The sequence below is a fragment of the Scyliorhinus torazame genome, chromosome 11, assembly GCF_047496885.1.
Source record: "Scyliorhinus torazame isolate Kashiwa2021f chromosome 11, sScyTor2.1, whole genome shotgun sequence".
Taxonomy (NCBI): domain Eukaryota; kingdom Metazoa; phylum Chordata; class Chondrichthyes; order Carcharhiniformes; family Scyliorhinidae; genus Scyliorhinus; species Scyliorhinus torazame.
Genome location: NC_092717.1, coordinates 48,677,385 through 48,699,916, shown reverse-complemented (window position 1 = coordinate 48,699,916; position 22,532 = coordinate 48,677,385). Strand labels below are relative to the sequence as shown.

The 22,532-nt window shown below is 47.3% G+C and overlaps 1 protein-coding gene and 1 non-coding gene across 5 annotated transcripts in view; one reads left to right on the top strand and one right to left on the bottom strand.

Moving 5' to 3' along the window:
• Positions 1-22,532, top strand: part of vps41 (VPS41 subunit of HOPS complex) — a 267,921-nt gene that overhangs the window by 212,973 nt on the left and 32,416 nt on the right. For all 4 annotated transcript variants that reach the window (XM_072467229.1, XM_072467227.1, XM_072467228.1 and 1 more), the window contains exons 22-24: positions 1,559-1,696; positions 3,343-3,397; positions 14,481-14,621. In XM_072467229.1, coding sequence (XP_072323330.1) covers positions 1,559-1,696; positions 3,343-3,397; positions 14,481-14,621 — 334 coding nt within the window. The remainder of the gene's footprint in view (positions 1-1,558; positions 1,697-3,342; positions 3,398-14,480; positions 14,622-22,532) is intronic.
• On the bottom strand, positions 4,005-4,201 carry LOC140386110 (U2 spliceosomal RNA). The gene has a single exon (XR_011933578.1). It is a non-coding gene; the product is annotated as a U2 spliceosomal RNA (small nuclear RNA).

Below are 22,532 nucleotides of genomic sequence, written 5' to 3'. Positions count from 1 at the left end.
GACGATAGAAGATTGGTTAGCTAACAGGAAATAGAAAGTTCGCATAAATTAGTCTTTTTCTGGTTGGTAAGATGTAATGAGTGGTGTCCCAGAGGAATTATTGTTGGGGCTCAACGTTGAATAATTTATATAAATCATGAAAGGACCGAAGGTATGGGTGAAAATTTGCTGACAACACAAAGAAAGATAGAAAAGTAGAATACCTCCAGTGCAGAAGGAGGCCATTCAGCTTATTGACTCTTCACCAACCCTCCAAAAGAGTACCCATCCAGGCCCACTCCCTCACTCTATCCCTGTAACCCCACCTAACCTTGGACACTAAGGGGCAATTTAGCATGGCCAATCCATCTAACCTGCACATCTTTGGACTGTGCGAGGAAACGGAGTACCCAGAGGAACCCCAAGCAGACACTGGAAGAACATGCAAACTCCACACAGTTACCCAAGGTCAGAATCGAACCCGGGTCCCTGACGCTGCGAGGCAGCAGTAAATTATGAAGAGGACGTAAGGCGGCTACAAAAAGATATAAATAGTTTGTGGACAAAGATCCGGCAAATGGAGTTATAATGTGGTAAAATATGGAATTGTCCATTTTAGCAAGAAGAATAAATAAGAAGCTTATTAACTAAATGGTGAGTGATTGCAGAGCTCTGCGATTCAGAGGAATCTGACTGCCTTAGTGCATGAATCACAAAAGGCTATATGCAGGTACACCAAATAACGTTATTGATTATTGTGAGGGGAATTGAGTACAAAGGTGGGGTGTAAAGGGCACCGGTGAGTGCACATCTGGAATAGTGTGTGCCACGTTGGTCTCCAAGGAAAGATGTAAAGGTGTTCGAAGCAGTTCAGTGATAATTTACTGGTCTATTACCAAGAATGGGTGGGTTGTCTTATGAGAAAAGGTTGAACTCCACTGGAGTTTAGAAGAGTAAGAGGTGACTTGATTGAAACATATATGATCCTGAGGGGTCTCCTTGACGGATGCTGCATGCATTGTCCAAGATTTTATCTTCCAAATGAAATGTTAAAAGCCTGTCTTATCCAGGCAAATGTGAGAGACATTTTACATTGATCACCGTCCTGATCACCGTCCTCCATATGGCAATGATGTGAATGGCTGGTTAATCTATTTTTAACAGTGGTAATGCCATTGAGCCAGGGGAAAAAGCATGTTCCAAATTTTGGGCGGCCTTCTTCGAAGTAGCAGCAAGTTTCTTTGCAGCTGACTGTAAAACGTGAGCCGATGGGAATAGTCTTCGGAAAGAATTACAGCCTGAAAATGGCAACGTTTTATCTCTGTTGATATTTCAGTCCCGTTAAGTGTTTTTAGTTCTTACCTCTTTCATCATGACCCTGTCTCTTGCAAGCTGAATTAGAGGAAATGTCTGAACATGTGCTTATCAGTATTTGTGTTATTGTTGCATTCTCATCTTGCGGGTTTAATTATAAAAAGATTTCATGGATGCTAAACCCATTTAATTTTATTCTAAAGTTTAAAAGCTCCCATGTTGTGTAGTTGTGTTATAAGACTCGTTCTGTGCTTTCTTTAAACAGTATTTGCACAACCTGTTCAAGCGAGATCACCATAAAGGACAGAAGTTCCACGAGCAACAGATCAGCCTGTACGCCGAATATGATCGACCAAACCTGTTGCCATTCCTGAGAGACAGCACCCATTGTCCACTGGAAAAAGTAAATTGGTCTTCTAGTAACTCTCTGTTATGTATCTTGATATCCTTTCTGAGATCTGCAATTGACTTCAACCAGGATTGCACATAGCATGGGACAGCTGGCGCAAGGCCACCAGCCTGCTATCACAAGCACTATCCAATTGGTATTACACCTCTTTGGTATTCAAACACTGCCTGGTTGTAATTATAATACTATTGTGTGACCTGTTGGGTCTGTCTACTCAATGCACTAATATAAATACGACACAAACTTCTCATGTTAAAAGCTGTTGTTCGAGGTATGGCGAGGATAGACTATATCGTAATTACATCGGTTTTTCTCTTTGTTTTGCTGTTTCTTTATCTAGTGGGCTCTGCTCTACACTGCTTTAAATCCTGTTTTGTGCCAAAGGTTAAAGGCAGAAAATAATGTAACAAATAACTTGACTATTTAGAGTAAATTTCTCTACTCTCTAAATCACTCCATCACTTAAGTCCCTTCCTAAAGCTTAACAATTTGACCAAGCTTTTAGTTACGACTGATATGTCCTTTGGCTTTTGTTCTGATTTACACCGTGTTAAAAGTACATATAATTCAAGAGGGCTTATTACACGTTCATACCCTGCCCTGCCCCTTTCCCTCCATATTTCAAAATATTTTCTCTTGGTTGAATGCTATGAAGATGATGTCATAAACTCAGGCATTGATAGGCTGGAGTATGCCGAGGCATTGGGTTGTTGGAATGCAATTTGACAAAATTAAGAGCTTATCTTGGACATCCAGGACTCGGCTATGGGGAACTTTGTCATTTGACTGCAATTTGTTTCCGTCATTAAGGTAATTCAAGGCCAGAGGTTGAGAATTTAATGTTCACCTCACAAAAGTGGAAATTCCCGTGCAGACATGTTCAGTAAATTGGGTGTGATAAGAATTTGTTTACAAGGGGAAATACTTGCAAGGGGAGACAGGTATTATAGGCTGTAAACCGATAAAGGCTCATATTTAGTAAGGGAGAGAGCAAGTAAATAATACCGAACAAAAGGTTCCCTTTGCCTCTGTTCCCAGTGGAAGTGTATAATGAGTACTGGAATTGTGGCACAGAATGTTGGAGCCAGCACCACAAAAGGAAAAGTGGGTGTTCCTGACTTGGTGACAGGTTTTCCTCAGCCACAACAAAATAACTGGAAACAGCTTTGCACCCTATCTAGGCTGAACCTTTGCTGGAGACTACCTGTGAGATTGGGGTTTCAAGAGACAAGTAACTATGAAAGGCGAGAAAAACTGACTTTTAAAGTGGCTGCTTTTCAGCGGATGATGATAATGAAGGATTGAAAATCTTGAAAGCTAGGGTTAAAATCCGGAGTCCTGCATATGGAACGTTAGCTAAAGCTCCTGCCGACGGGGTTCGACCAACTAAACATCCATAAAGGACAAGGAGGAACTAAGATCAGATCTGGTTGTGTACGAAACATATTCTCAAAACCAAACCTTCCTAAGACACCAGTATCATCTTTGAACTCAATAAAAAATCTTATGTAAAATGCAGACCAATGCAAGTTTGTAGAAGTATCCCAAATGTTCCCTGAGGGAGAAAATAGCAGCTGTTGTAAAACTGAACGACTAATAAAGTGAAATGACAACTTAAATAATTTGTTTCTCCCCCGCAGGCCCTTGAAATTTGTCAGCAACGGAACTTTGTCGCTGAGACCGTCTTTCTCTTGAGTAAGAAAATATTTGTTGTTGAGCACACTTTTTGAGGGATAGGGCTGAACTACCTCTCTGCAGACTGGTTCATTTGTTAAAGTGAATCAGCGGTCATTTAATATGAAAAGCCTAATTCCAGTCGAATATGTTGCATTGTTGCATCTGAGGTGCAAACGTCATTCTCGACCCTTGCTGGCAAGTTGTTTGAAATCCTCCTGGAAAGTTGTACCATGCAAAAGCATTGAAGTTTGCGAGTAATAAGCCCAGAAATGAAACCAGCGAAAGCATTGTGACATTCCAGTATTTTGGTTGAAGTTGTTAGTGGTTCTGCTACGTACATACATACGAATTAGGAGCAGGAAGAGGCAACTTTGCTCTTCAAGCCTTCTCCGGCATTCAATAAAATCATGGCTGATCTGATTGTAGTCTTACCCCACATTCCTAACCACCCCCAATAACCTTCCGCCCCCATGTTGATCAGGAATCTATCTAGCTCAGTCTTAAAAAAAACATTCAAAGATTCTGCTTCCACCATTGTGAGGACCACAAAGTATCCAGCATGGGTTTGTAGAGTCCAACAGAAAGTAACTTTATTTACAACAATATACACACCAGTTTTTAAAAAATATATTACTTTATCAGAGTTACAAAGCCGGAGCTCAGAGTGTGGCCAGGGGCAAACCCCTAATCCAGCTCCTTGCCTGCTCCATAAACCAATTCAAATTGAATCCGATTCATGGTCCCCACAAGAGAGACATACCAGGTCTTAGCCAAAAGGCCGAGCAGATACTACACTTGATCGTAGCCAAAAGGCCGAGAGATATGTACACCAGTAGTTCACTAGTGGTTCCCCCTCTAGTTGGTACCATACTGGCCAGCTCTCTTTATACAGATGTGCTGCTAATGATCGCCCCACTGACCCCGCCCTTATTTGGAGAGCTCATATTCCCCAAAGATCATGGGTAACCAATTGTCCCCAGCCAATAATATCTGGGCTGCCTATAACGGCCACCATTTGAGGAAGAGAGTCCCAAAGCCCTCCGAGAGAAAAATTCTCGACATCTGTCTTAAATTCCTTATTTTTAAACAGTGACCCCTAGTTCTAGATTATCCCACAAAAGGAAACATGCTTCCAACATTCACCCTGTCAAGACCTTCAGGACCTTAAAGGTTTCAATCAAGTTGCCTCTTACTCTTCTAAACTCCAGTGGATACAAATTTCACCTGACCAACCTTTCCTCAAAACACACCAATTCTTGATATAAGCATAGTAAACCTTCACTGAACGCATTTACATCATTCCTTAAATAAGTAAACCAATGCTGTACTCAGTACTCTGAATGTGGTCTCACCAGTGCTCTGTACAACTGAAGCAGAACCTCCTACTTTTGTATTGAATTCTCCTCACAATAAACAATAACATACATTCTATTAGCTTTCCTAATTAGTTGCCAAAGGGCAGCACGGTGGCGCAGTGGTTAGCATTGCTGCCTCATGGTGCCGAAGTCCCAGGTTCGATCCCGCCTCTGGGTCACTGCCCATGTGGAGTTTGCATATTCTCCCCGTGTTTGCGTGGGTTTTGCCCCCACAACCCAAAAATGTGTAGGCTAGGTGGATTGGTCATGCTAAATTGCCCCTTAATTGGAAAAAATGAATTGGCTACTCTTAAATTTATATATTAAAAAAATAATTTGTTGCTATATTTGTAAACTAGTCAATTGTGATTCATGCACTAAGACACCCAGATCCCTCGGAATCTCGGAGCTTTGCAGTCTCTCACCATACAGATCATAAGTTTCTTATTTATTCATCCTGTCAAAATGGAAAAAAATCACTTTTTTGTGGTTGTGTGTGTAACAGAGAGCACCTGGTGAGTATGTGTTTTTGTAAGAGAGCGGTGAGTGTGTGAGTGACATAGGCAGGTGAGAGTGTGTGACATGGGCAGGTGAGAGCGTGTGACATGGGCAGGTGAGAGCGTGTGACATGGGCAGGTGAGAGCGTGTGACATGGGCAGGTGAGAGCATGTGTGATATAGGCAGGCGAGAGCGTGTGTGATATAGGCAGGCGAGAGCGTGTGTGATATAGGCAGGCGAGAGCGTGTGTAGTATAGGCAGGCGAGAGCATGTGCGATATAGGCAGGCGAGAGCGTGAGTGATATAGGCAGGCGAGAGTGTGTGTGATATAGGCAGACGAGAGCGTGTGCGATTATAGGCAGGCGAGAGCATGTGCGATATAGGCAGGCGAGAGCGTGTGTAATGTAGGCAGGCGAGAGCCTGTGCGATATAGGCAGGCGAGAGCGTGTGTGATATAGGCAGGCGAGAGCGTGTGTAGTATAGGCAGGCGAGAGCATGTGCGATATAGGCAGGCGAGAGTGTGAGATATAGGCAGGCGAGAGTGTGAGATATAGGCAGGCGAGAGTGTGTGTGATATAGGCAGGCGAGAGCGTGTGCGATTATAGGCAGGCGAGAGTATGTGCGATATAGGCAGGCGAGAGTGTGTGAGATATAGGCAGACGAGAGCATGCGCGATATAGGCAGGTGAGAGTGTGTGATATAGGCAGGTGAGAGCGTGTGTAGTATAGGCAGGCGAGAGCATGTGCGATATAGGCAGGCGAGAGTGTGTGTGATATAGGCAGGCGAGAGTGTGTGAGATATAGGCAGACGAGAGCATGCGCGATATAGGCAGGCGAGAGTGTGTGATATAGGCAGGTGAGAGGGTGTGTGATATAGGCAGGCGTGAGCATGTGTGATATAGGCTGGTGAGAGGGTGTGTGATATAGGCAGGCGAGAGCGTGTGTAATGTAGGCAGGCGAGAGCGTTTGCGATATAGGCAGGCGAGAGCGTGTGTAGTATAGGCAGGCGAGAGCGTGTGTGATATAGGCAGGCGAGAGCGTGTGTAGTATAGGCAGGCGAGAGCATGTGCGATATAGGCAGGCGAGAGCGTGTGTAATATAGGCAGGCGAGAGCGTGTGTAATATAGGCAGGCGAGAGCGGGTGCGATATAGGCAGGCGAGAGTGTGTGTGATATAGGCAGGCGAGAGTGAGATATATAGGCAGGCGAGAGCGTGTGCGATTATAAGCAGGCGAGAGCATGTGCGATATAAGCAGGCGAGAGCATGTGCGATATAAGCAGGCGAGAGCGTGTGTAATATAGGCAGGCGAGAGCGTGTGTAATATAGGCAGGCGAGAGCGTGTGGAGTATAGGCAGGCAAGAGTATGTGCGATATAGGCAGGCGAGAGTGTGTGTGATATAGGCAGGCGAGAGTGTGTGAGATATAGGCAGACGAGAGCATGCGCGATCTAGGCAGGCGAGAGTGTGATATAGGCAGGTGAGAGGGTGTGTGATATAGGCAGGCGTGAGCATGTGTGATATAGGCTGGTGAGGGTGTGTGATATAGGCAGGTGAGAGCGTGTGATATAGGCAGGTGAGAGTGTGATATAGGCAGGTGAGAGCATGTGAGATATAGGCAAGCGAGAGGGTTATAGGCAGGCGAGAGTGTGTGTGATGTAGGCAGGCGAGAGCGTGTGCGATGTAGGCAGGCGAGAGCATGTGCGATATAGGCAGGGGAGAGCGTGTGTAATGTAGGCAGGCGAGAGCCTGTGCGATATAGGCAGGCGAGAGCGTGTGTGATATAGGCAGGCGAGAGCGTGTGTAGTATAGGCAGGCGAGAGCATGTGCGATATAGGCAGGCGAGAGTGTGTGAGATATAGGCAGGCGAATGTGTGTGTGATATAGGCAGGCGAGAGCGTGTGCGATTATAAGCAGGCGAGAGCATGTGCGATATAGGCAGGCGAGAGCGTGTGTAATATAGGCAGGCGAGAGCGTGTGTAGTATAGGCAGGCAAGAGCATGTGCGATATAGGCAGGCGAGAGTGTGTGTGATATAGGCAGGCGAGAGTGTGTGAGATATAGGCAGACGAGAGCATGCGCGATATAGGCAGGCGAGAGTGTGATATAGGCAGGTGAGAGGGTGTGTGATATAGGCAGGCGTGAGCATGTGTGATTATAGGCTGGTGAGGGTGTGTGATATAGGCAGGTGAGAGCGTGATATAGGCAGGTGAGAGCGTGTGAGATATAGGCAAGCGAGAGGGTTATAGGCAGGCGAGAGTGTGTGTGATATAGGCAGGCGAGAGTGTGTGTGATGTATGCAGGTGAGAGCGTGTGCGATATAGGCAGGCGAGAGCATGTGCGATATAGGCAGGCGAGAGCGTGTGTAGTATAGGCAGGCGAGAGCATGTGCGATATAGGCAGGCGAGAGCGTGTGTAGTATAGGCAGGCGAGAGCATGTGCGATATAGGCAGGCGAGAGTGTGAGATATAGGCAGGCGAATGTGTGTGTGATATAGGCAGGCGAGAGCGTGTGCGATTATAAGCAGGCGAGAGCATGTGCGATATAGGCAGGCGAGAGCGTGTGTAATATAGGCAGGCGAGAGCGTGTGTAGTATAGTCAGGCAAGAGCATGTGCGATATAGGCAGGCGAGTGTGTGTGTGATATAGGCAGGCGAGAGTGTGTGAGATATAGGCAGACGAGAGCATGCGCGATATAGGCAGGCGAGAGTGTGATATAGGCAGGTGAGAGGGTGTGTGATATAGGCAGGCGTGAGCATGTGTGATTATAGGCTGGTGAGGGTGTGTGATATAGGCAGGTGAGAGCGTGATATAGGCAGGTGAGAGCATGTGAGATATAGGCAAGCGAGAGGGTTATAGGCAGGCGAGAGTGTGTGTGATATAGGCAGGCGAGAGTGTGTGTGATGTATGCAGGTGAGAGCGTGTGCGATATCGGCAGGCGAGAGCATGTGCGATATAGGCAGGCGAGAGCGTGTGTAGTATAGGCAGGCGAGAGCATGTGCGATATAGGCAGGCGAGAGCGTGTGTAGTATAGGCAGGCGAGAGCATGTGCGATATAGGCAGGCGAGAGTGTGAGATATAGGCAGGCGAATGTGTGTGTGATATAGGCAGGCGAGAGCGTGTGCGATTATAAGCAGGCGAGAGCATGTGCGATATAGGCAGGCGAGAGCGTGTGTAATATAGGCAGGCGAGAGCGTGTGTAGTATAGTCAGGCAAGAGCATGTGCGATATAGGCAGGCGAGTGTGTGTGTGATATAGGCAGGCGAGAGTGTGTGAGATATAGGCAGACGAGAGCATGCGCGATATAGGCAGGCGAGAGTGTGATATAGGCAGGTGAGAGGGTGTGTGATATAGGCAGGCGTGAGCATGTGTGATTATAGGCTGGTGAGGGTGTGTGATATAGGCAGGTGAGAGCGTGATATAGGCAGGTGAGAGCATGTGAGATATAGGCAAGCGAGAGGGTTATAGGCAGGCGAGAGTGTGTGTGATATAGGCAGGCGAGAGTGTGTGTGATGTATGCAGGTGAGAGCGTGTGCGATATCGGCAGGCGAGAGCATGTGCGATATAGGCAGGCGAGAGCGTGTGTAGTATAGGCAGGCGAGAGCATGTGCGATATAGGCAGGCAAGAGCGTGTGTAATATAGGCAGGCGAGAGCGGGTGCGATATAGGCAGGCGAGAGCGATATAGGCAGGCAAGAGCGTGTGTAGTATAGGCAGGCGAGAGCATGTGCGATATAGGCAGGCGAGAGTGTGTGTGATATAGGCAGGCGAGAGTGTGTGTGATATAGGCAGGCGAGAGCGTGTGCGATTATAAGCAGGCGAGAGCATGTGCGATTATAGGCAGGCGAGAGCGTGTGTAATATAGGCAGGCGAGAGCGTGTGTAGTATAGGCAGGCAAGAACATGTGCGATATAGGCAGGCGAGAGTGTGTGTGATATAGGCAGGCGAGAGTGTGTGAGATATAGGCAGACGAGAGCATGCGCGATATAGGCAGGCGAGAGTGTGATATAGGCAGGTGAGAGGGTTATAGGCAGGCGAGAGTGTGTGTGATATAGGCAGGCGAGAGCGTGTGTGATGTAGGCAGGTGAGAGCGTGTGTGATATAGGCAGGTGAGCGTGAGTGTTAAAGGCAGGTGAGAGCATGTGTGATATAGGCAGGTGAGAGCTTGTGTCATATAGGCAGGTGAGAGCATGTGTGATGTAGGCAGGTGAGAGGGTATGATGTAGGGATGTGAGAGCGTGTGTGATGTAGGCAGGTGAGGGTGCATGCGTGATGTAGGCAGGTGAGGGTGCGGGTGTGATGTAGGCAGGTGAGGGTACGTGTGTGATGTAGGCAGGTGAGAGCATGTGTGATGTAGGCAGGTGAGGGCGCGTGTGTGATGTAGGCAGGTGAGGGTGCGTGTGTGATGTAGGCAGGTGAGGGTGCGTGTGTGATATAAGCAAGTGAGGGTGCGGGTGTGATGTAGGCAGGTGAGGGTGCGGGTGTGATGTAGGCAGGTGAGGGTGCGGGTGTGATGTAGGCAGGTGAGGGTGCGTGTGTGATGTAGGCAGGTGAGGGTGCGTGTGTGATGTAGGCAGGTGAGGGTGCGTGTGCGATGTAGGCAGGTGAGGGTGCGGGTGTGATGTAGGCAGGTGAGGGTGCGGGTGTGATGTAGGCAGGTGAGGGTGCGTGTGTGATGTAGGCAGGTGAGGGTGCGTGTGAGATGTAGGCAGGTGAGGGTGCGTGTGCGATGTAGGCAGGTGAGGGTGCGTGTGTGATGTAGGCAGGTGAGGGTGCGTGTGTGATGTAGGCAGGTGAGGGTGCGTGTGTGATGTAGGCAGGTGAGAGCGCGACTGATATAGGCAGGTGAGAGCGTGACTGATATAGGCAGGTGAGGATGTGTGTGTGAGAGCTAGGTGTGAGTGCGAGCGAGTTGAGAGGGAGGGTGCGAGACCACAAGCAGGAGCGCGAGGTGGGAGGGCATGCTGGAGCATGTGTGAGGGAGCGAGGTGGGAGCGCTTGGGTTGGGGCGAGATGGACGTGCGTGGGATTCTGCATGTGTAAGACGGGCAAGGTGGGGGGGCAGGAGAAGGGGTGAAGTGTAGGGGCGGGAGAAGGGGTGAGGTGGGGAGACTGGAGAAGGGGCGAGGTGGGGGAGGGGACATGAGATGGGGGCGGGAGCGTGAGACAGGGCAGTGGGGGGTACATGAGACGGGGCAAGGTTAGGGAGGGTGTAAATAACGTTAGTTATTTTTCAGTCTGATGGAACCTTCCCTTTAATCTAAGGAATTTTGGAAAATTAAAACGTATGCATCAACTAATTCCCCGGCCGCTTCTTTCAAAACATTAGACTGAGATCCATCTGGACCCGGGGACTTTTCAGTCCGCAGACCCAAAGATTTGCTCAATACCCTGGTGATTGGGATTGTTCTGAGTTTTTCCCTCCCTTCCATTTCCTGATTTGCAGCTATTTCTGGGATGTTACTTGTGTCTTCTGTAGTGAAGCAAGATACCCGACAATTTGTCCGCCTTCTCCCTACTTTTAATTACCAATTCCCCAGGGCGTACTTTCAATCGGACCAACGCTCCCTTTGTTAACTCCTTTCTTAGTTAAATACCAATACTAACCATCTTCATATTTCTAGCTACTTTTCTTTCATATTCTAATTTTTCCATCCTTTTTAAACTTTTATTCATTATTTGCTGTTCTTTTATATTCTGTCCAATCTTCTGACCCGCTATATGTTTACAATTATATGCTTCCTTTTAAGTTTGATACTGCCTTTAACTTTATTAGTTAACTACGGATGCTGGGCCCTCCCCTTGGAATTTTTCTTTCTCATTGGAATGTATCTATTCTGTGTCTTCCGAAATATCCCTTTAAATGACTGCCACTGCGTCTCTATTGACCTATTCCTTAACCTAATTTCTCAGTTCAGTTTGGCTAGTTCTGCTTTCATGCCTTCATAACCGCACTTATTTAAGTCTAAATACGATTCTTTGACACATTCATTTGCCCCTCAAACTGAATGTACAATTCATCCTATTATGATCACTGCTACCTAAGGGTGCCTCCACCACAAGGTTATCAATTAATCCTATCTCGTTGCACAATACCAGGTCTGGTGTAGCCTGTTCTTTGGTTGGTTCCAGAATGTGCTGTCCTGAGAAACTCTCCCAAAACATTCCATCGACTCCACAAATGACTTCTTGCCTTTTATCAGTTCTCATCTCAACCCAATCGGCTTCTACATCCTGGTTCCCTGAATTTAGGTCAACCCTCTCAAATGTGCTAATAGCATCATTAATTAACAGAGCCATCCCTCCACGTTTTCCTAACTTCCTGTCCTTCCTAAATGTCACATACCCTTCAATATTCTGGTCCCTATCTATTATTATTATTGATTATTATCATCTTGTAGCCATGTCTCTGTAATGACTATCAGGCCGTATTTATTCATTTCTATCTGTTCATCTCTTTTGTTTTGAATGCTATGTGGGTTTAGATACCGAGCCTTGGTTTTGTAATATTATTTTCGGTGCATCTAGCCTTATCTCTTGATTTACTCTTGGGTTTGTGTCCCCCCAGCAGCCCTTCCCTGTCACTGTCTATTATTTCCCATGTTAGTGCCTTTCTCTCACCTTGTCTCTACTCTTTGATTTACCACATCTTCCCAGACTTGATCACTGCCCCCCCCCCCCCCCCCTATTTAGTTTTAATCTCTCTTTACTTCCCTGGTTATGCGGCTCACTAGAACACCAGCCCCAGCATGGTTCAGGTGTAGACCGTCCCAGCGGTACAGATCTTCCCCAGTTCTGGTGCCAGTGCCCCACGAACCGTATCCCACTTCTCCCACACCAGTCTTTGAGTCACTCATTCATTTCTCTAATCCCATATGGCCTATGCCAATTTGCACGTGGCTCAGGCAATAGGTAATAATCCATAAATTATGCAAGATTAATCTGTTAAAAAGGAAGTGATAAAATGTGGTTTATTGTCATTTCTATCTAAAAAGAAAAGCATTTTTTGGCTGTCTAATTATGGGGGGGAAATCCTGGAATATATTGATTGTGTCTCACTTTATGGTAAACACTGCCCTCTACTGTCTTTCTATACACATTGACATCTGAAGTATCAAAGCAGGAAAATAAATACAACATTTGACAATGATTCCAGGAAAAGGTCTCTATCATGTGATGGGATTCATTCAGAGTAAAACAACTGATACACTAAAATACTTCCCCATAGGCAGATACAATATGGATTCAGCTTATCTATTTCACCCATAGCTATCTCCTGTTATTAACTAGCCCATCGTGGTGGGACAGAATTAAAATAGAAAAATTAAGTTACTGATGCCTTCAATGCCAGACAGAACAATGGTTCACGTTCTTAGGCAGAGACTAATGCATGGAACAGGAAACAATTCTGAGCAGTAGAATCAGGTGCATAGCTCGGGGGGCAAAAAAAGACCATGAACTCCATGCTGCATTGAGATTGGGTAAAACACCCAAAATGTGAGCCACTAAAATTTTAGTATCCTAAACTCAAACTAGTAGTAGATCCACCACTTACATTGGCTTCACTTCAGATGAGATGTTAAACAGGGCCCCGATCTGCTCAGGTGGATGTAAAAGATCCCACTGCACTGCTTCATAGCAGAGCAGAGTAGTTAACCCCAGCAGGATTCAAAACACACTGAGACGGAGGGTGAATTCGCCCTCGAGGAACTCCCATGAACCCGTGAAAAATCAATGTCAGGGACAACAAATGAGAGAAAAGTCAGCACCCCCCCATATATCAGAGAGACATCTGTGTGGAGTTGCTCCTCGAATCACAAATTCTGTTTCTCCCTGCACTTTGTTTTTGATTTAAAAATCCCCAATCTGTTCAGTCTTGTCCTGATAGTTATATCCTCTCAGTTCTTTGCTTTTGCTAAAGTCCTTCTATAATCATTTTGTAATGTGGGCTAGGCTAAAATTTAAAATTAACTCCACCACTGGAAAAGTCAGAGAGAAGGTCAGACCCCTGCCTGACCCCCCAACCCAACGACTGCCCAGCGGCTGTTTAATGGCCCTCTTAATTAGCTGGAGACAGGACCAACACCTCTATCTGGGGAGGAAATCCCACCTACCCCTGTCCCCCACCACAGAGAGTGCTGCCAGCTATCTGGTCCAAGGACATCGACCTGAAGCATCTCTATTCCTCTTTCCAATGATGTTGCCAGACCTGCTGGGTATTTCCAGCGTTTTCTGTTTGTATTTGATGCCTGCAATGATTTGATGCCTGCAATGCACATGGGGCTGGTTTAGCACAGTGGGCTAAACAGCTGGCTTGTAATGCCGAACAATGCCAGCAGCGCGGGTTCAATTCCCGTACCGGCCTTCCCGAACAGGCGCCAGAATGTGGCGACTAGGGGCTTTTCACAGTAACTTCATTGAAGCCTACTTGTGACAATAAGTGATTATTATTATTTGTGTTTCTGGTCATCCTTTTTGTTAATAAATTTAGAGTAGCCAATTAGTTATTTTTTCCAATTAAGGGGCAATTTAGTACGGCCAAACCACCTAACCAGCATATCTTTGGGTTGTGGAGGTGAAACCCACGCAGACATGGGGAGAATGTGCAAACTCCACACGGACAGTGACCCAGGGCCGGGATTCGAACCTGGGTCCTCTGCACCGCAGTCCCAGTGGTGTTTCTGGCCATCCTTGATCCTTTTGCAGTTCTTTGCAGCTTAGGCTTTCATTTTCCTAGGAATATATAGCCTCCTTATTTCTACCATCATAATGCACCACATCGCATTGACATTGAAATTCATTTTCCATTTACACACCCAGGGAAATTACTCATTTAACTGTCCCTTTTGGAGCTGTGCACTTCGAGGACCAGATTAGACACACACTCTTTAAGAGAACTTGTAAACCACCAGTGAAAATACCCATTGCTAACTAGTTTGTGCAAATATCTGGTCCTAGTAGTAAAAGTCGCCAAGTTTCTGAATATTAAGATGGGGAGTAATTTCAAAAACTGGAAGAATATGCAGAATATTTGTGTTGGCGAGATGCTTGTCCCGCATCTTTGGTTCTTTCGCTATCATTTTTTTCCCTTGAAAAGGGTGGGGAGGGTGCAATTTGATATCACCCATTTTCCTCCCAATGCCAAAAGTTTTAAAATCTACCTCACCATCATTTCTGTTCGAGCAGAGTTAATAACATTTTGGGATTGGTGATTGCACCTCTCCAGTGAAGTCTAATGTTTTCTTTTCTCATACAGGTAGAATGGGTAATAGTCGGCGAGCACTCCAGATGATAACTGAGGAACTGCAAGACGTAGACAAAGCCATTGAGTTTGCGAAGGAGCAAGATGATGCTGAACTATGGGAGGACCTTATCTCCCATTCCATTGACAAGCCACGTATGTAAATGGCCTTAAATGTTTTTTTATTTTCATTTTTATGGAATGTGAGTGTCACTGGCTAGGCCAGCATTTGTTGCCATCCCTAATTGCCCTTTAGAAGGTGATGGTGAGCTGCCTTGATCCACTGCAATCCATGTGGTGTTGATACCCCCTGTGCTATTAGGCAGGGAGTTCCAGGATTTTGCCCCAGCGACAATGAAGGAGCGGCAATATATATCCAAGCCAGGATGGTGAGTGACATGGAGGGGAACTTCCAGGTGGCGCTGTTCCCATGTATCCCGTACCCTTGTCCTTTTAGATGGCAGTGGTCATGCATTTGGAAGGTACTACTTAAGGAGCTTTGGAGAGTTCCTGCAGTGCATTTTGTGGGATGGTACACACTGTTGCTAATGTTCGTCGGTGGTGGAGGGAGTGAATGTTTCTGGAGGGGGTGCCAATCAAGTGGGCTGTTTTGTCCTGGATGGTATTGAGCTTCTTGAGTGTTGTTGCAGCTGCACTCACCCAGGGAAGTGAGGAGTATTCTGTCACACTCCTGGCTTGTGCCTTGTAGATGGTGGACAGACTTTGGGGAGTCAGGAGGTGAGTAATTCGCCGCAGGATTCCTAGCCTCCGACCTGCTCTAGCCACAGTATTCGTACAGCTAGTCCAGTCAGTTCCAGGTCAATGGTAACCCCCAGGATGTTGGTAGTGGGGGATTCAGTGATAGAAATGCCATTGAATGTCATGGGGCGATGGTTTGATTCTCTTATTGCGGATGGTCATTGCCTGGTACTTGTGTGGCGTGAATGTTACTTGCCACTTGTCAGCCCAAGCTTAGATATTGTTCACTGCTTTAGTGCCTGAGGAGTTGTGAATAGTGCTGACATTGTGCAATCATCAGTGAACATCTCCACATCTGACCTTATGTTGGCAGGAAGGTCATTGGTTGAGCAGCGGAAGATGGTTGGGCCTAGGACACTATCCTGAAGAACCCCTGCAGTGATGCTCGAGGACTGAGATGACTGACCTCCAACAACCAAAAACAACCACAATCATCTTCCTTTGCGCTGGATATGACTCCAACCAACGGAGAGTTTCCCCCCTGATTTCCATTGACTTGCTTGGGCTCCTTGAAGCCATACTCGACCAAATGCTGCCTTGATGTCAAGGGCAGTCACTCTCACCTCACCTCTAGGGTTCAGCTCTTTTGTCTACGTTTGAACCAAGGCTGTAATGAGTTCAGGAGCTGAGTGGCTATTGCTAAGTAAGTGCCACTTGATGGCACTGTTGATGATCCCTTCCATCACTTTACTGATGATTGAGAGTAGACTGATGGGACAGTAATTGGCTGGGTTGGATTTGTCCTACTGTGTACAGGACATACCTGGGCAATCTTTCACACTTCCGGGTAGATGCTAGCATTGTAGATGTACTGAAATAACTTGGCTAGGGGAGCGGCAAGTTCTGGAACAATAGTCTTCAGGACTATTACTTGGGGCTTTTCACAGTAACTTCATTGAAGCCTACTTGTGACAATAAGCGATTTTCATCTGTCCCTTGATTATACCGTAGAGTGATTTGAATTGGCTGAAGCCTGACATCTGTGATGCTGGGGACCTCTAGAGGAGCCCAGGATGGATCATCCACTCGGCACTTCTGGCTGAAGACTATGACGAATGCTTCAACCTTGTCTTTTGCACTGATATACAGAGCTCCTGCATCAGTGAAGATGGGAATATTTGTGGAGCCTCCTCCTCCAATGAGTTGTTTAATTGTCCATCATCACAACTGGACGTGGGAGAACTGCAAAGCTTAGTTTTGATCCTTTGGTTGTGCAATCACTTAGCTCCATCTATCACTTGCTACTTATGGGGCTGGTTTAGCACAGGGCTAAATCACTGGCTTTTAAAGCAGACCAAGGCAGGCCAGCAGCACGGTTCAATTCCTGAACCAGCCTCCCCGCACAGGCACCGGAATGTGGCGATTAGGGGCTTTTCACAGTAACTTCATTTGGCAATAAGCGATTTTCATTTCATTTCATGTTGTTTGTCATACAAGCAGTCATGTGTTGTAGTTTCACCAGATTGATAGTTCATTTTTTGCCATTCCTGGTCCTGCTGCTGTCACACCCTCCTGCACTCTTAATTCAACCAGGGTTAGTTCCCTGGCTTTGTGGTAATCTCATACACAGGTGTATGAGATTACAGATTGCGGCTGATGGCCCATAGCACCTCATGGATGTCCAGCCTCGACTGTTAGATCTGTTCAGAATCTATCCCATGTAGCGCGAAGGTGGTGCCATGCAGCACAATGGAGGATATCCTCAATGTGAAGAGGGTACTTTGTCTCCACAAGGACTGTGCGGTGGTCACTTCTACCAATACTGTCATGGACAGATGCATCTGCAGCAGGCAGGTTGGTAAGCATGAGGTCCAGTGTGTTTTTCCCTCTTGCTGTTTCTCTCAACACCTGTCCTAGATCCAGTCTTGCAGTTATGCCCTTTCAGTGGTGGTACTACCAAGCCATACTTGGTAATGGACATAAGTCCCCCATCCAGAGTGCATTCTGTGCCCTTGCCACCCTCAGTGCTTTCTCCAAATGGTGTTCAACATTGAGGAGTACTGATTCATCAGCTGACTGTGTACCCTACGTGGTAATCAGCAGGCGGTTTCCTTGCACGTGTTTAACCTGAAGCCATGAGACTTCATGGAGTCCAGAGGACTCCCAGGGCTACTCCCTCCCGACTGTATACCACTGTGTCGCCACCTCTGCTGGGTCTGTCCTGCCGGCGGGACAGGATGGTGATAGTGGTGTCTGGGACATTCTCTGAAGGTATGATTCTGTGAGTCTGACTATGTCAGGCTGTTACTTGACTAGTCTGTTGAGACAGCTCTCCCAATTTTGGCACAAGCCCCCAGCTGTTAGTAAGGAGGACTTTGCAGGGTTGACGGGGCTGAGTTTGACTTTGTTGTTTCCAGCTCCTAGGTCGATGCCGAGTTGTCCGTCCAGTTTCTTTCTTTTTTATTGACTTTGCAGCATTTTGATTCAGAGGACAGAGTCAGACACATGTAGGCCAGACCAAGTGAGGACTGCAATTTTCCTCCCTAAAGGGCATTACTGAACCAGCTGCGGGTTTTTTTTAATAACAATCGCCAATGGTTTCATGGTCATCATTAGAGTTTTAATTCCAGATATTTATTGGATTCAGTTTCGACCATCTGCCTTGGCGGGATTGAAACCCGGGTCCCCTGAGTATCAGCCTGGATCTCTGGATCACCCGTCCAGTGACAAGACCGCTGCACCCCCCCCCACCCGCCTCCCCTCAGCAACATGAGACAGTTTGCTGATCTTTAATAACTCACTGTGCTTATGTGCTGAATCTTGTCGTGACGGGCACAATGGCCCTTTCGAACTCCGAATGCCTCGTCTTTGGGCCTTCCATTATCACTTGTGAAAATGTCAATCTGTTAAACTACTCCTTCACCTCCACCTTGGTCTGTCGACCGAAGTAAAACCTTCAATCATCCCAGCCCGGTTTATTTTCCTCTGTTGTGGTTTACTTCTTTGTTCCCTCAAGTTCAAAGGGTATGTTGGTGCATAACTGGTTTAGCAATCCATCACCTATGGAAGGACCCACATCAAACATTGTCAGATCCTCACTTTCCTCTGTCACTACTGCACTCCAGGATCACCAGGAGAGTAAATCCTGACCCCTCTCCATCCTCACCCACAACAAGAACGAGGGACTCGTAGACTTCCTTCTAAGTAACTTCGGGACCAGATATCTTGCTTTTTATCTTTCTCCTTTCCACTAAATCAAGTTTAATTTTGTGTTTCTGTATAAGATAGGGTTAAAACTTTAGTTAGCTTCATATTAAACAAAAGTGCCTGCAAGTCTGTGAGTTTTTGGTTTCATTTCAAAATGTCCCTGCATTTTAATTATAGCGTTTACAATATGAAAATAAACCGGGTCCAAGGAAAGACTAGGCTTTTGCTTAGCAACCAGGGGCCAATCCACACTGAAAAGCATACGCACTTCTGGTTCAGTTGGAACCAGGTATCTGAGTAGAAAGTGACTCTCTCAGAAACTGCCGACAGAGAGAAAGGGCAATGGAGTAGGGGCAAGAACGTAAGTCCAAGAAGCTAAAGATAGTTCTAGAAACCAGGGGCTGAAAAGAGGAGTGCTAAGAAGACTGAAGTCAAAGGGACAAGTAACTAGAATCATTGAAGTTGAAGATGGAGCTGTACGGTGAAGACCAGGAGAAATTAGCTAGATGAAGTAATCCTAAGGTTGGTGACACCTTAATACAGCCTGTAAAACAGTCCTGTTCTATTGGCGTGGCTGGATACCCGAGAGAATGTGTGGAAGCTTGAATGCATTTGCCAATCCAAGACAGAAGAATACTGAAAGGAGAGATTGAAATCCTGGAAGTGGATCCTTGGTGAAGGCATCAAAGAGAAAGCGTTGTTTGTGAAAATATTCTAAGGCTCGTCTTTCAAGAGAGGAATTTGGAAACATTGCGTGGAAATCAGGTTCTAGTGAGACCAGTTGGCTCACAGTGTGATGAGCATCGGGGATTTAATGAGAAATCTACCAAAGTTGTATTGGGTGGCGTCTGCCACTGGTTTCAGAATGTCGCGTGTCTGATCACAATTAACCTGTTGGTTTATATGGACTGTGCATTTAGCAAGCACGTTATAGTCCATGATATATTTTGTAACTTGTGTTATCCTTAAAGTCTGTACATTTTTAAAGACCTCCAACTTCAGCAATCACTCGCTAATAAGTATGATTCTTCACCAAAGAAACTCCATGTCACTGGTCACGAGTTCTGTGGGTTCTTGTATGGCTGATGAGGATTATCCTGAAGTCTCATCTCTGACTGCACACTTGGCAGGTGTGTCTGGGAGGTGGGATTGGTCCTTTGACTCAAGATTGCTGGCCTTCCTTTCTCGGGCTCCTTTTCCGGACCTCTTGCCATCGGGTGTTCGCACAGAATTGTGTTCCTTCAATCAGGATATTCCTCCATATAGGTCTTCTGAGCGAGGGTCTCCCAGGCACTGACGTGTGTTACATTTCTTGAGGTAAGCCTACAGGGTGTCTTTGAAGCACTTCCTTTGTCTTCCTCTTGTCCCAGATTTTCAGGAACAGCTGATGGGGATGACGTGTGATCGCTTCCCCTCCAAATGTACAAATCTCTGCTGGAATCGCGTCCACTCCTGCGGCTTTTCCATTCTTCATGTGTTTAATGGCGACTTTGACTTGGTCCACACAAGTGGGCAGCATGGTAGCACAGTGGCTAGCACAGTTGATTCACAGCTCCAGAGTTCCAAGTTTGATTCTCTGCTTGGGTCACTGTCTGAGTGGAGTCTGCACGTTCTCCCTGTGTCTGCGTGGGTTTCCTCCGGGTGCTCCGGTTTCCTCCCACAGTCCAAAGATGTGCAGGTTAGGTGGATTGGTCATATTAAATTTCCCTTAGTGTCCAAAAAGGTTAGGTGGTGTTACTGGGTTACGGGAATAGGGTGGGGGTGTGGGCTTAAGCATGATGCTCGTTCCAAGAGCTGGTGCAGACTCAATGGGCCGAATGGCCTCCTTCTGCACTGTAAATTCTATGATTCACACTTGGTGAGAGTCCAAGATCATCATTGTTGGGGAGTTGGGGGACTTCCGCGAACTCATCCACATCAATGATTGTATCACGGTTTGGGAGTTCTTTGAAATGTTCTCTCCATCGAAGGCTGATGTTTTCTCTGATCTCAAGAGTTTCATCCTTACTCCGCACCGGTTTGAGGCCTAGGGTGTTGGATCCATATATTGCCTTTGTGGCACTGAAGTAGCCCCGGGTGTCATGCTTGTCAGTGAGGAGTTGCAGCTCCTTCGTTTTCTCAGTCCACCGTTAATTTTTGATTCCCTGAATTCTTCTCTATGTATCTATGCTGTTTGATGAGTTCTCCTCCTTGCCTTGCTGGTAATGTCATTTTGCCAGGCGCGGGGAGCTTTCCTCTTCTTGTCGATGAGATCTTGGATGGTGTGGTCATTCTCAACGAACCAGTCTTGGTGTTTCCTGGTCTTGCAGCCGATAGTTTCCTCACAGCTCGACCTGATGATTGTCTTCAGCTCTTCCCAGTTTTCCTCCACTCCAATAGAATGAACGCTTTGAAGGTTTTGGTGAAGACATTGTTGGATGTTCACTGGCATGCTTGGCTCTTGAAGTGCTCTACATGATCTATTTTATGAGCTGTTTCTTCATCTTCCTCTGCTTCTGATGGAGTTTTCTGGGCATAGAGCAGCAAATGAGCAGGCGGTCTGTCCAGCAGTCTCATGCACTGGTCACCGCTTTGGTGATGAGGGCATCCTTTTGGTCTCAGAATTAGACAATGACGTAGTCAAACATGCGCCTGTGCTTTGATCATGGATGTTTTCAGGAAGTCTTGAACTTGCCTTTTTTGCCAAAACAGTGTGTTAGTGATGACAAGCTAGTGTTCCGAGCATTTGGTAAGCAGAAGAACCCTTTTGGAGTTGCACTTCCTAGCTCTTTCCTTTCCGATGGTTCCTATCCAACGTTGGGAGTCCATTCTATCCCTGGCTTTGAAGTCCCCAAGGAGGAGGATGTTCCTTAGGAACCCTGGAGTGTATGGTGTACAGGAGTAGAAGCCTTCTTTGGACTCATCAAGGGTTGGGGTGTTGGCACTCACGACCATTGTTTGCTGGTTCTTGGCAAGCGGTAGATGGAGCGTCATGAGACACTCGTTCATGTCATCAGGGAGCTCCGAAAGTCAGTTGATGAGTTCTTGATGGCAAATTCAATTCCATGCTGGGCTGATCCTCGGGTTTTCCTCTCCGGAAGAAGGTATCACCCAGCTTTCTTCCCCCAGCTGCCCTTGGCCTGGTCTTCGGGTCTCTTGCAGGACAGCGACGTCAGTGTTGAAGTGCCTGAGTTCACGGGAATAGAGGACAGTTGTCCGTTCCAGTTGATTCTTTTGCTCCTTATCCATGAGGGTTCATACATCCTATGTTCTGAAATTGAGTTTAACTTTGATTTGCGACTGCAGGTGGATGAGCCTGCTGGTTGCAGTTTTCCAGCCATGTTGGGGATGGAACAGACTCCGTTTAAGGCACTATTTCTCGTCCTTTCCCCATGGGTGAGCAGAGTGGATCCTGAAGAGGGCTGCTCAGTCGTGAAGAAAGCTGCCAAAACCCTCTCCTATTCCTATTCCAAGAGCAAAACGACTGAATCAAACTCCACCGCCTGCGTTCTGGTCCAAAGCTGGGGACCTGGGGACTTACAGATCTCATGGTCTTGTCCCTATCACCGATCGCCGTAGGGCTTGTTTATGCGTGCGGGGGGGCGGGGGGGTCCTCTAGGTAGATGCCTGGTGCAGGGCATCTTTTAACATGGATATGCAATTGCACATCAGACACCTGGGGCGAGATTCTCCTGCCGGTTGCCGAATTCTCCACCACCGGATATTCGGCGGGGGCGGGAATTGCGCCGCGCCGGTTGGCGCCCCCCCCCGCGATTCTCCGGCCCGGATGGGCCGAAGTCCCGCTGCTAAAATGCCTGTCCCGCCGGCGTAGATTAAACCACCTACCTTACTGGTGGGACAAGGCGGCGCGGGCGGGCTCCGGGGTCCTGGGGGGGCGCGGGGCGATCTGGACCCCGGGGGTGCCCCCACGGTGGCCTGGCCCATGATCGGGGCCCACCGATCCGCGGGGGGGCCTGTGCCATGGGGGCACTCTTTCCCTTCCGCCTTCGCCACAGTCTCCACCATGGCGGAGGCGGAAGAGACTCCCTCCACTGCGCATGCGCGGGAATGCCGTCAGCGGCCGCTAACGCTCCCGCGCATGCGCCGCCCGGAGATGTAATTTCCGCGCCAGCTGGCGGGGCACCAAAGGCCTTTTCCGCCAGCTGGTGGGGCGGAAATTCA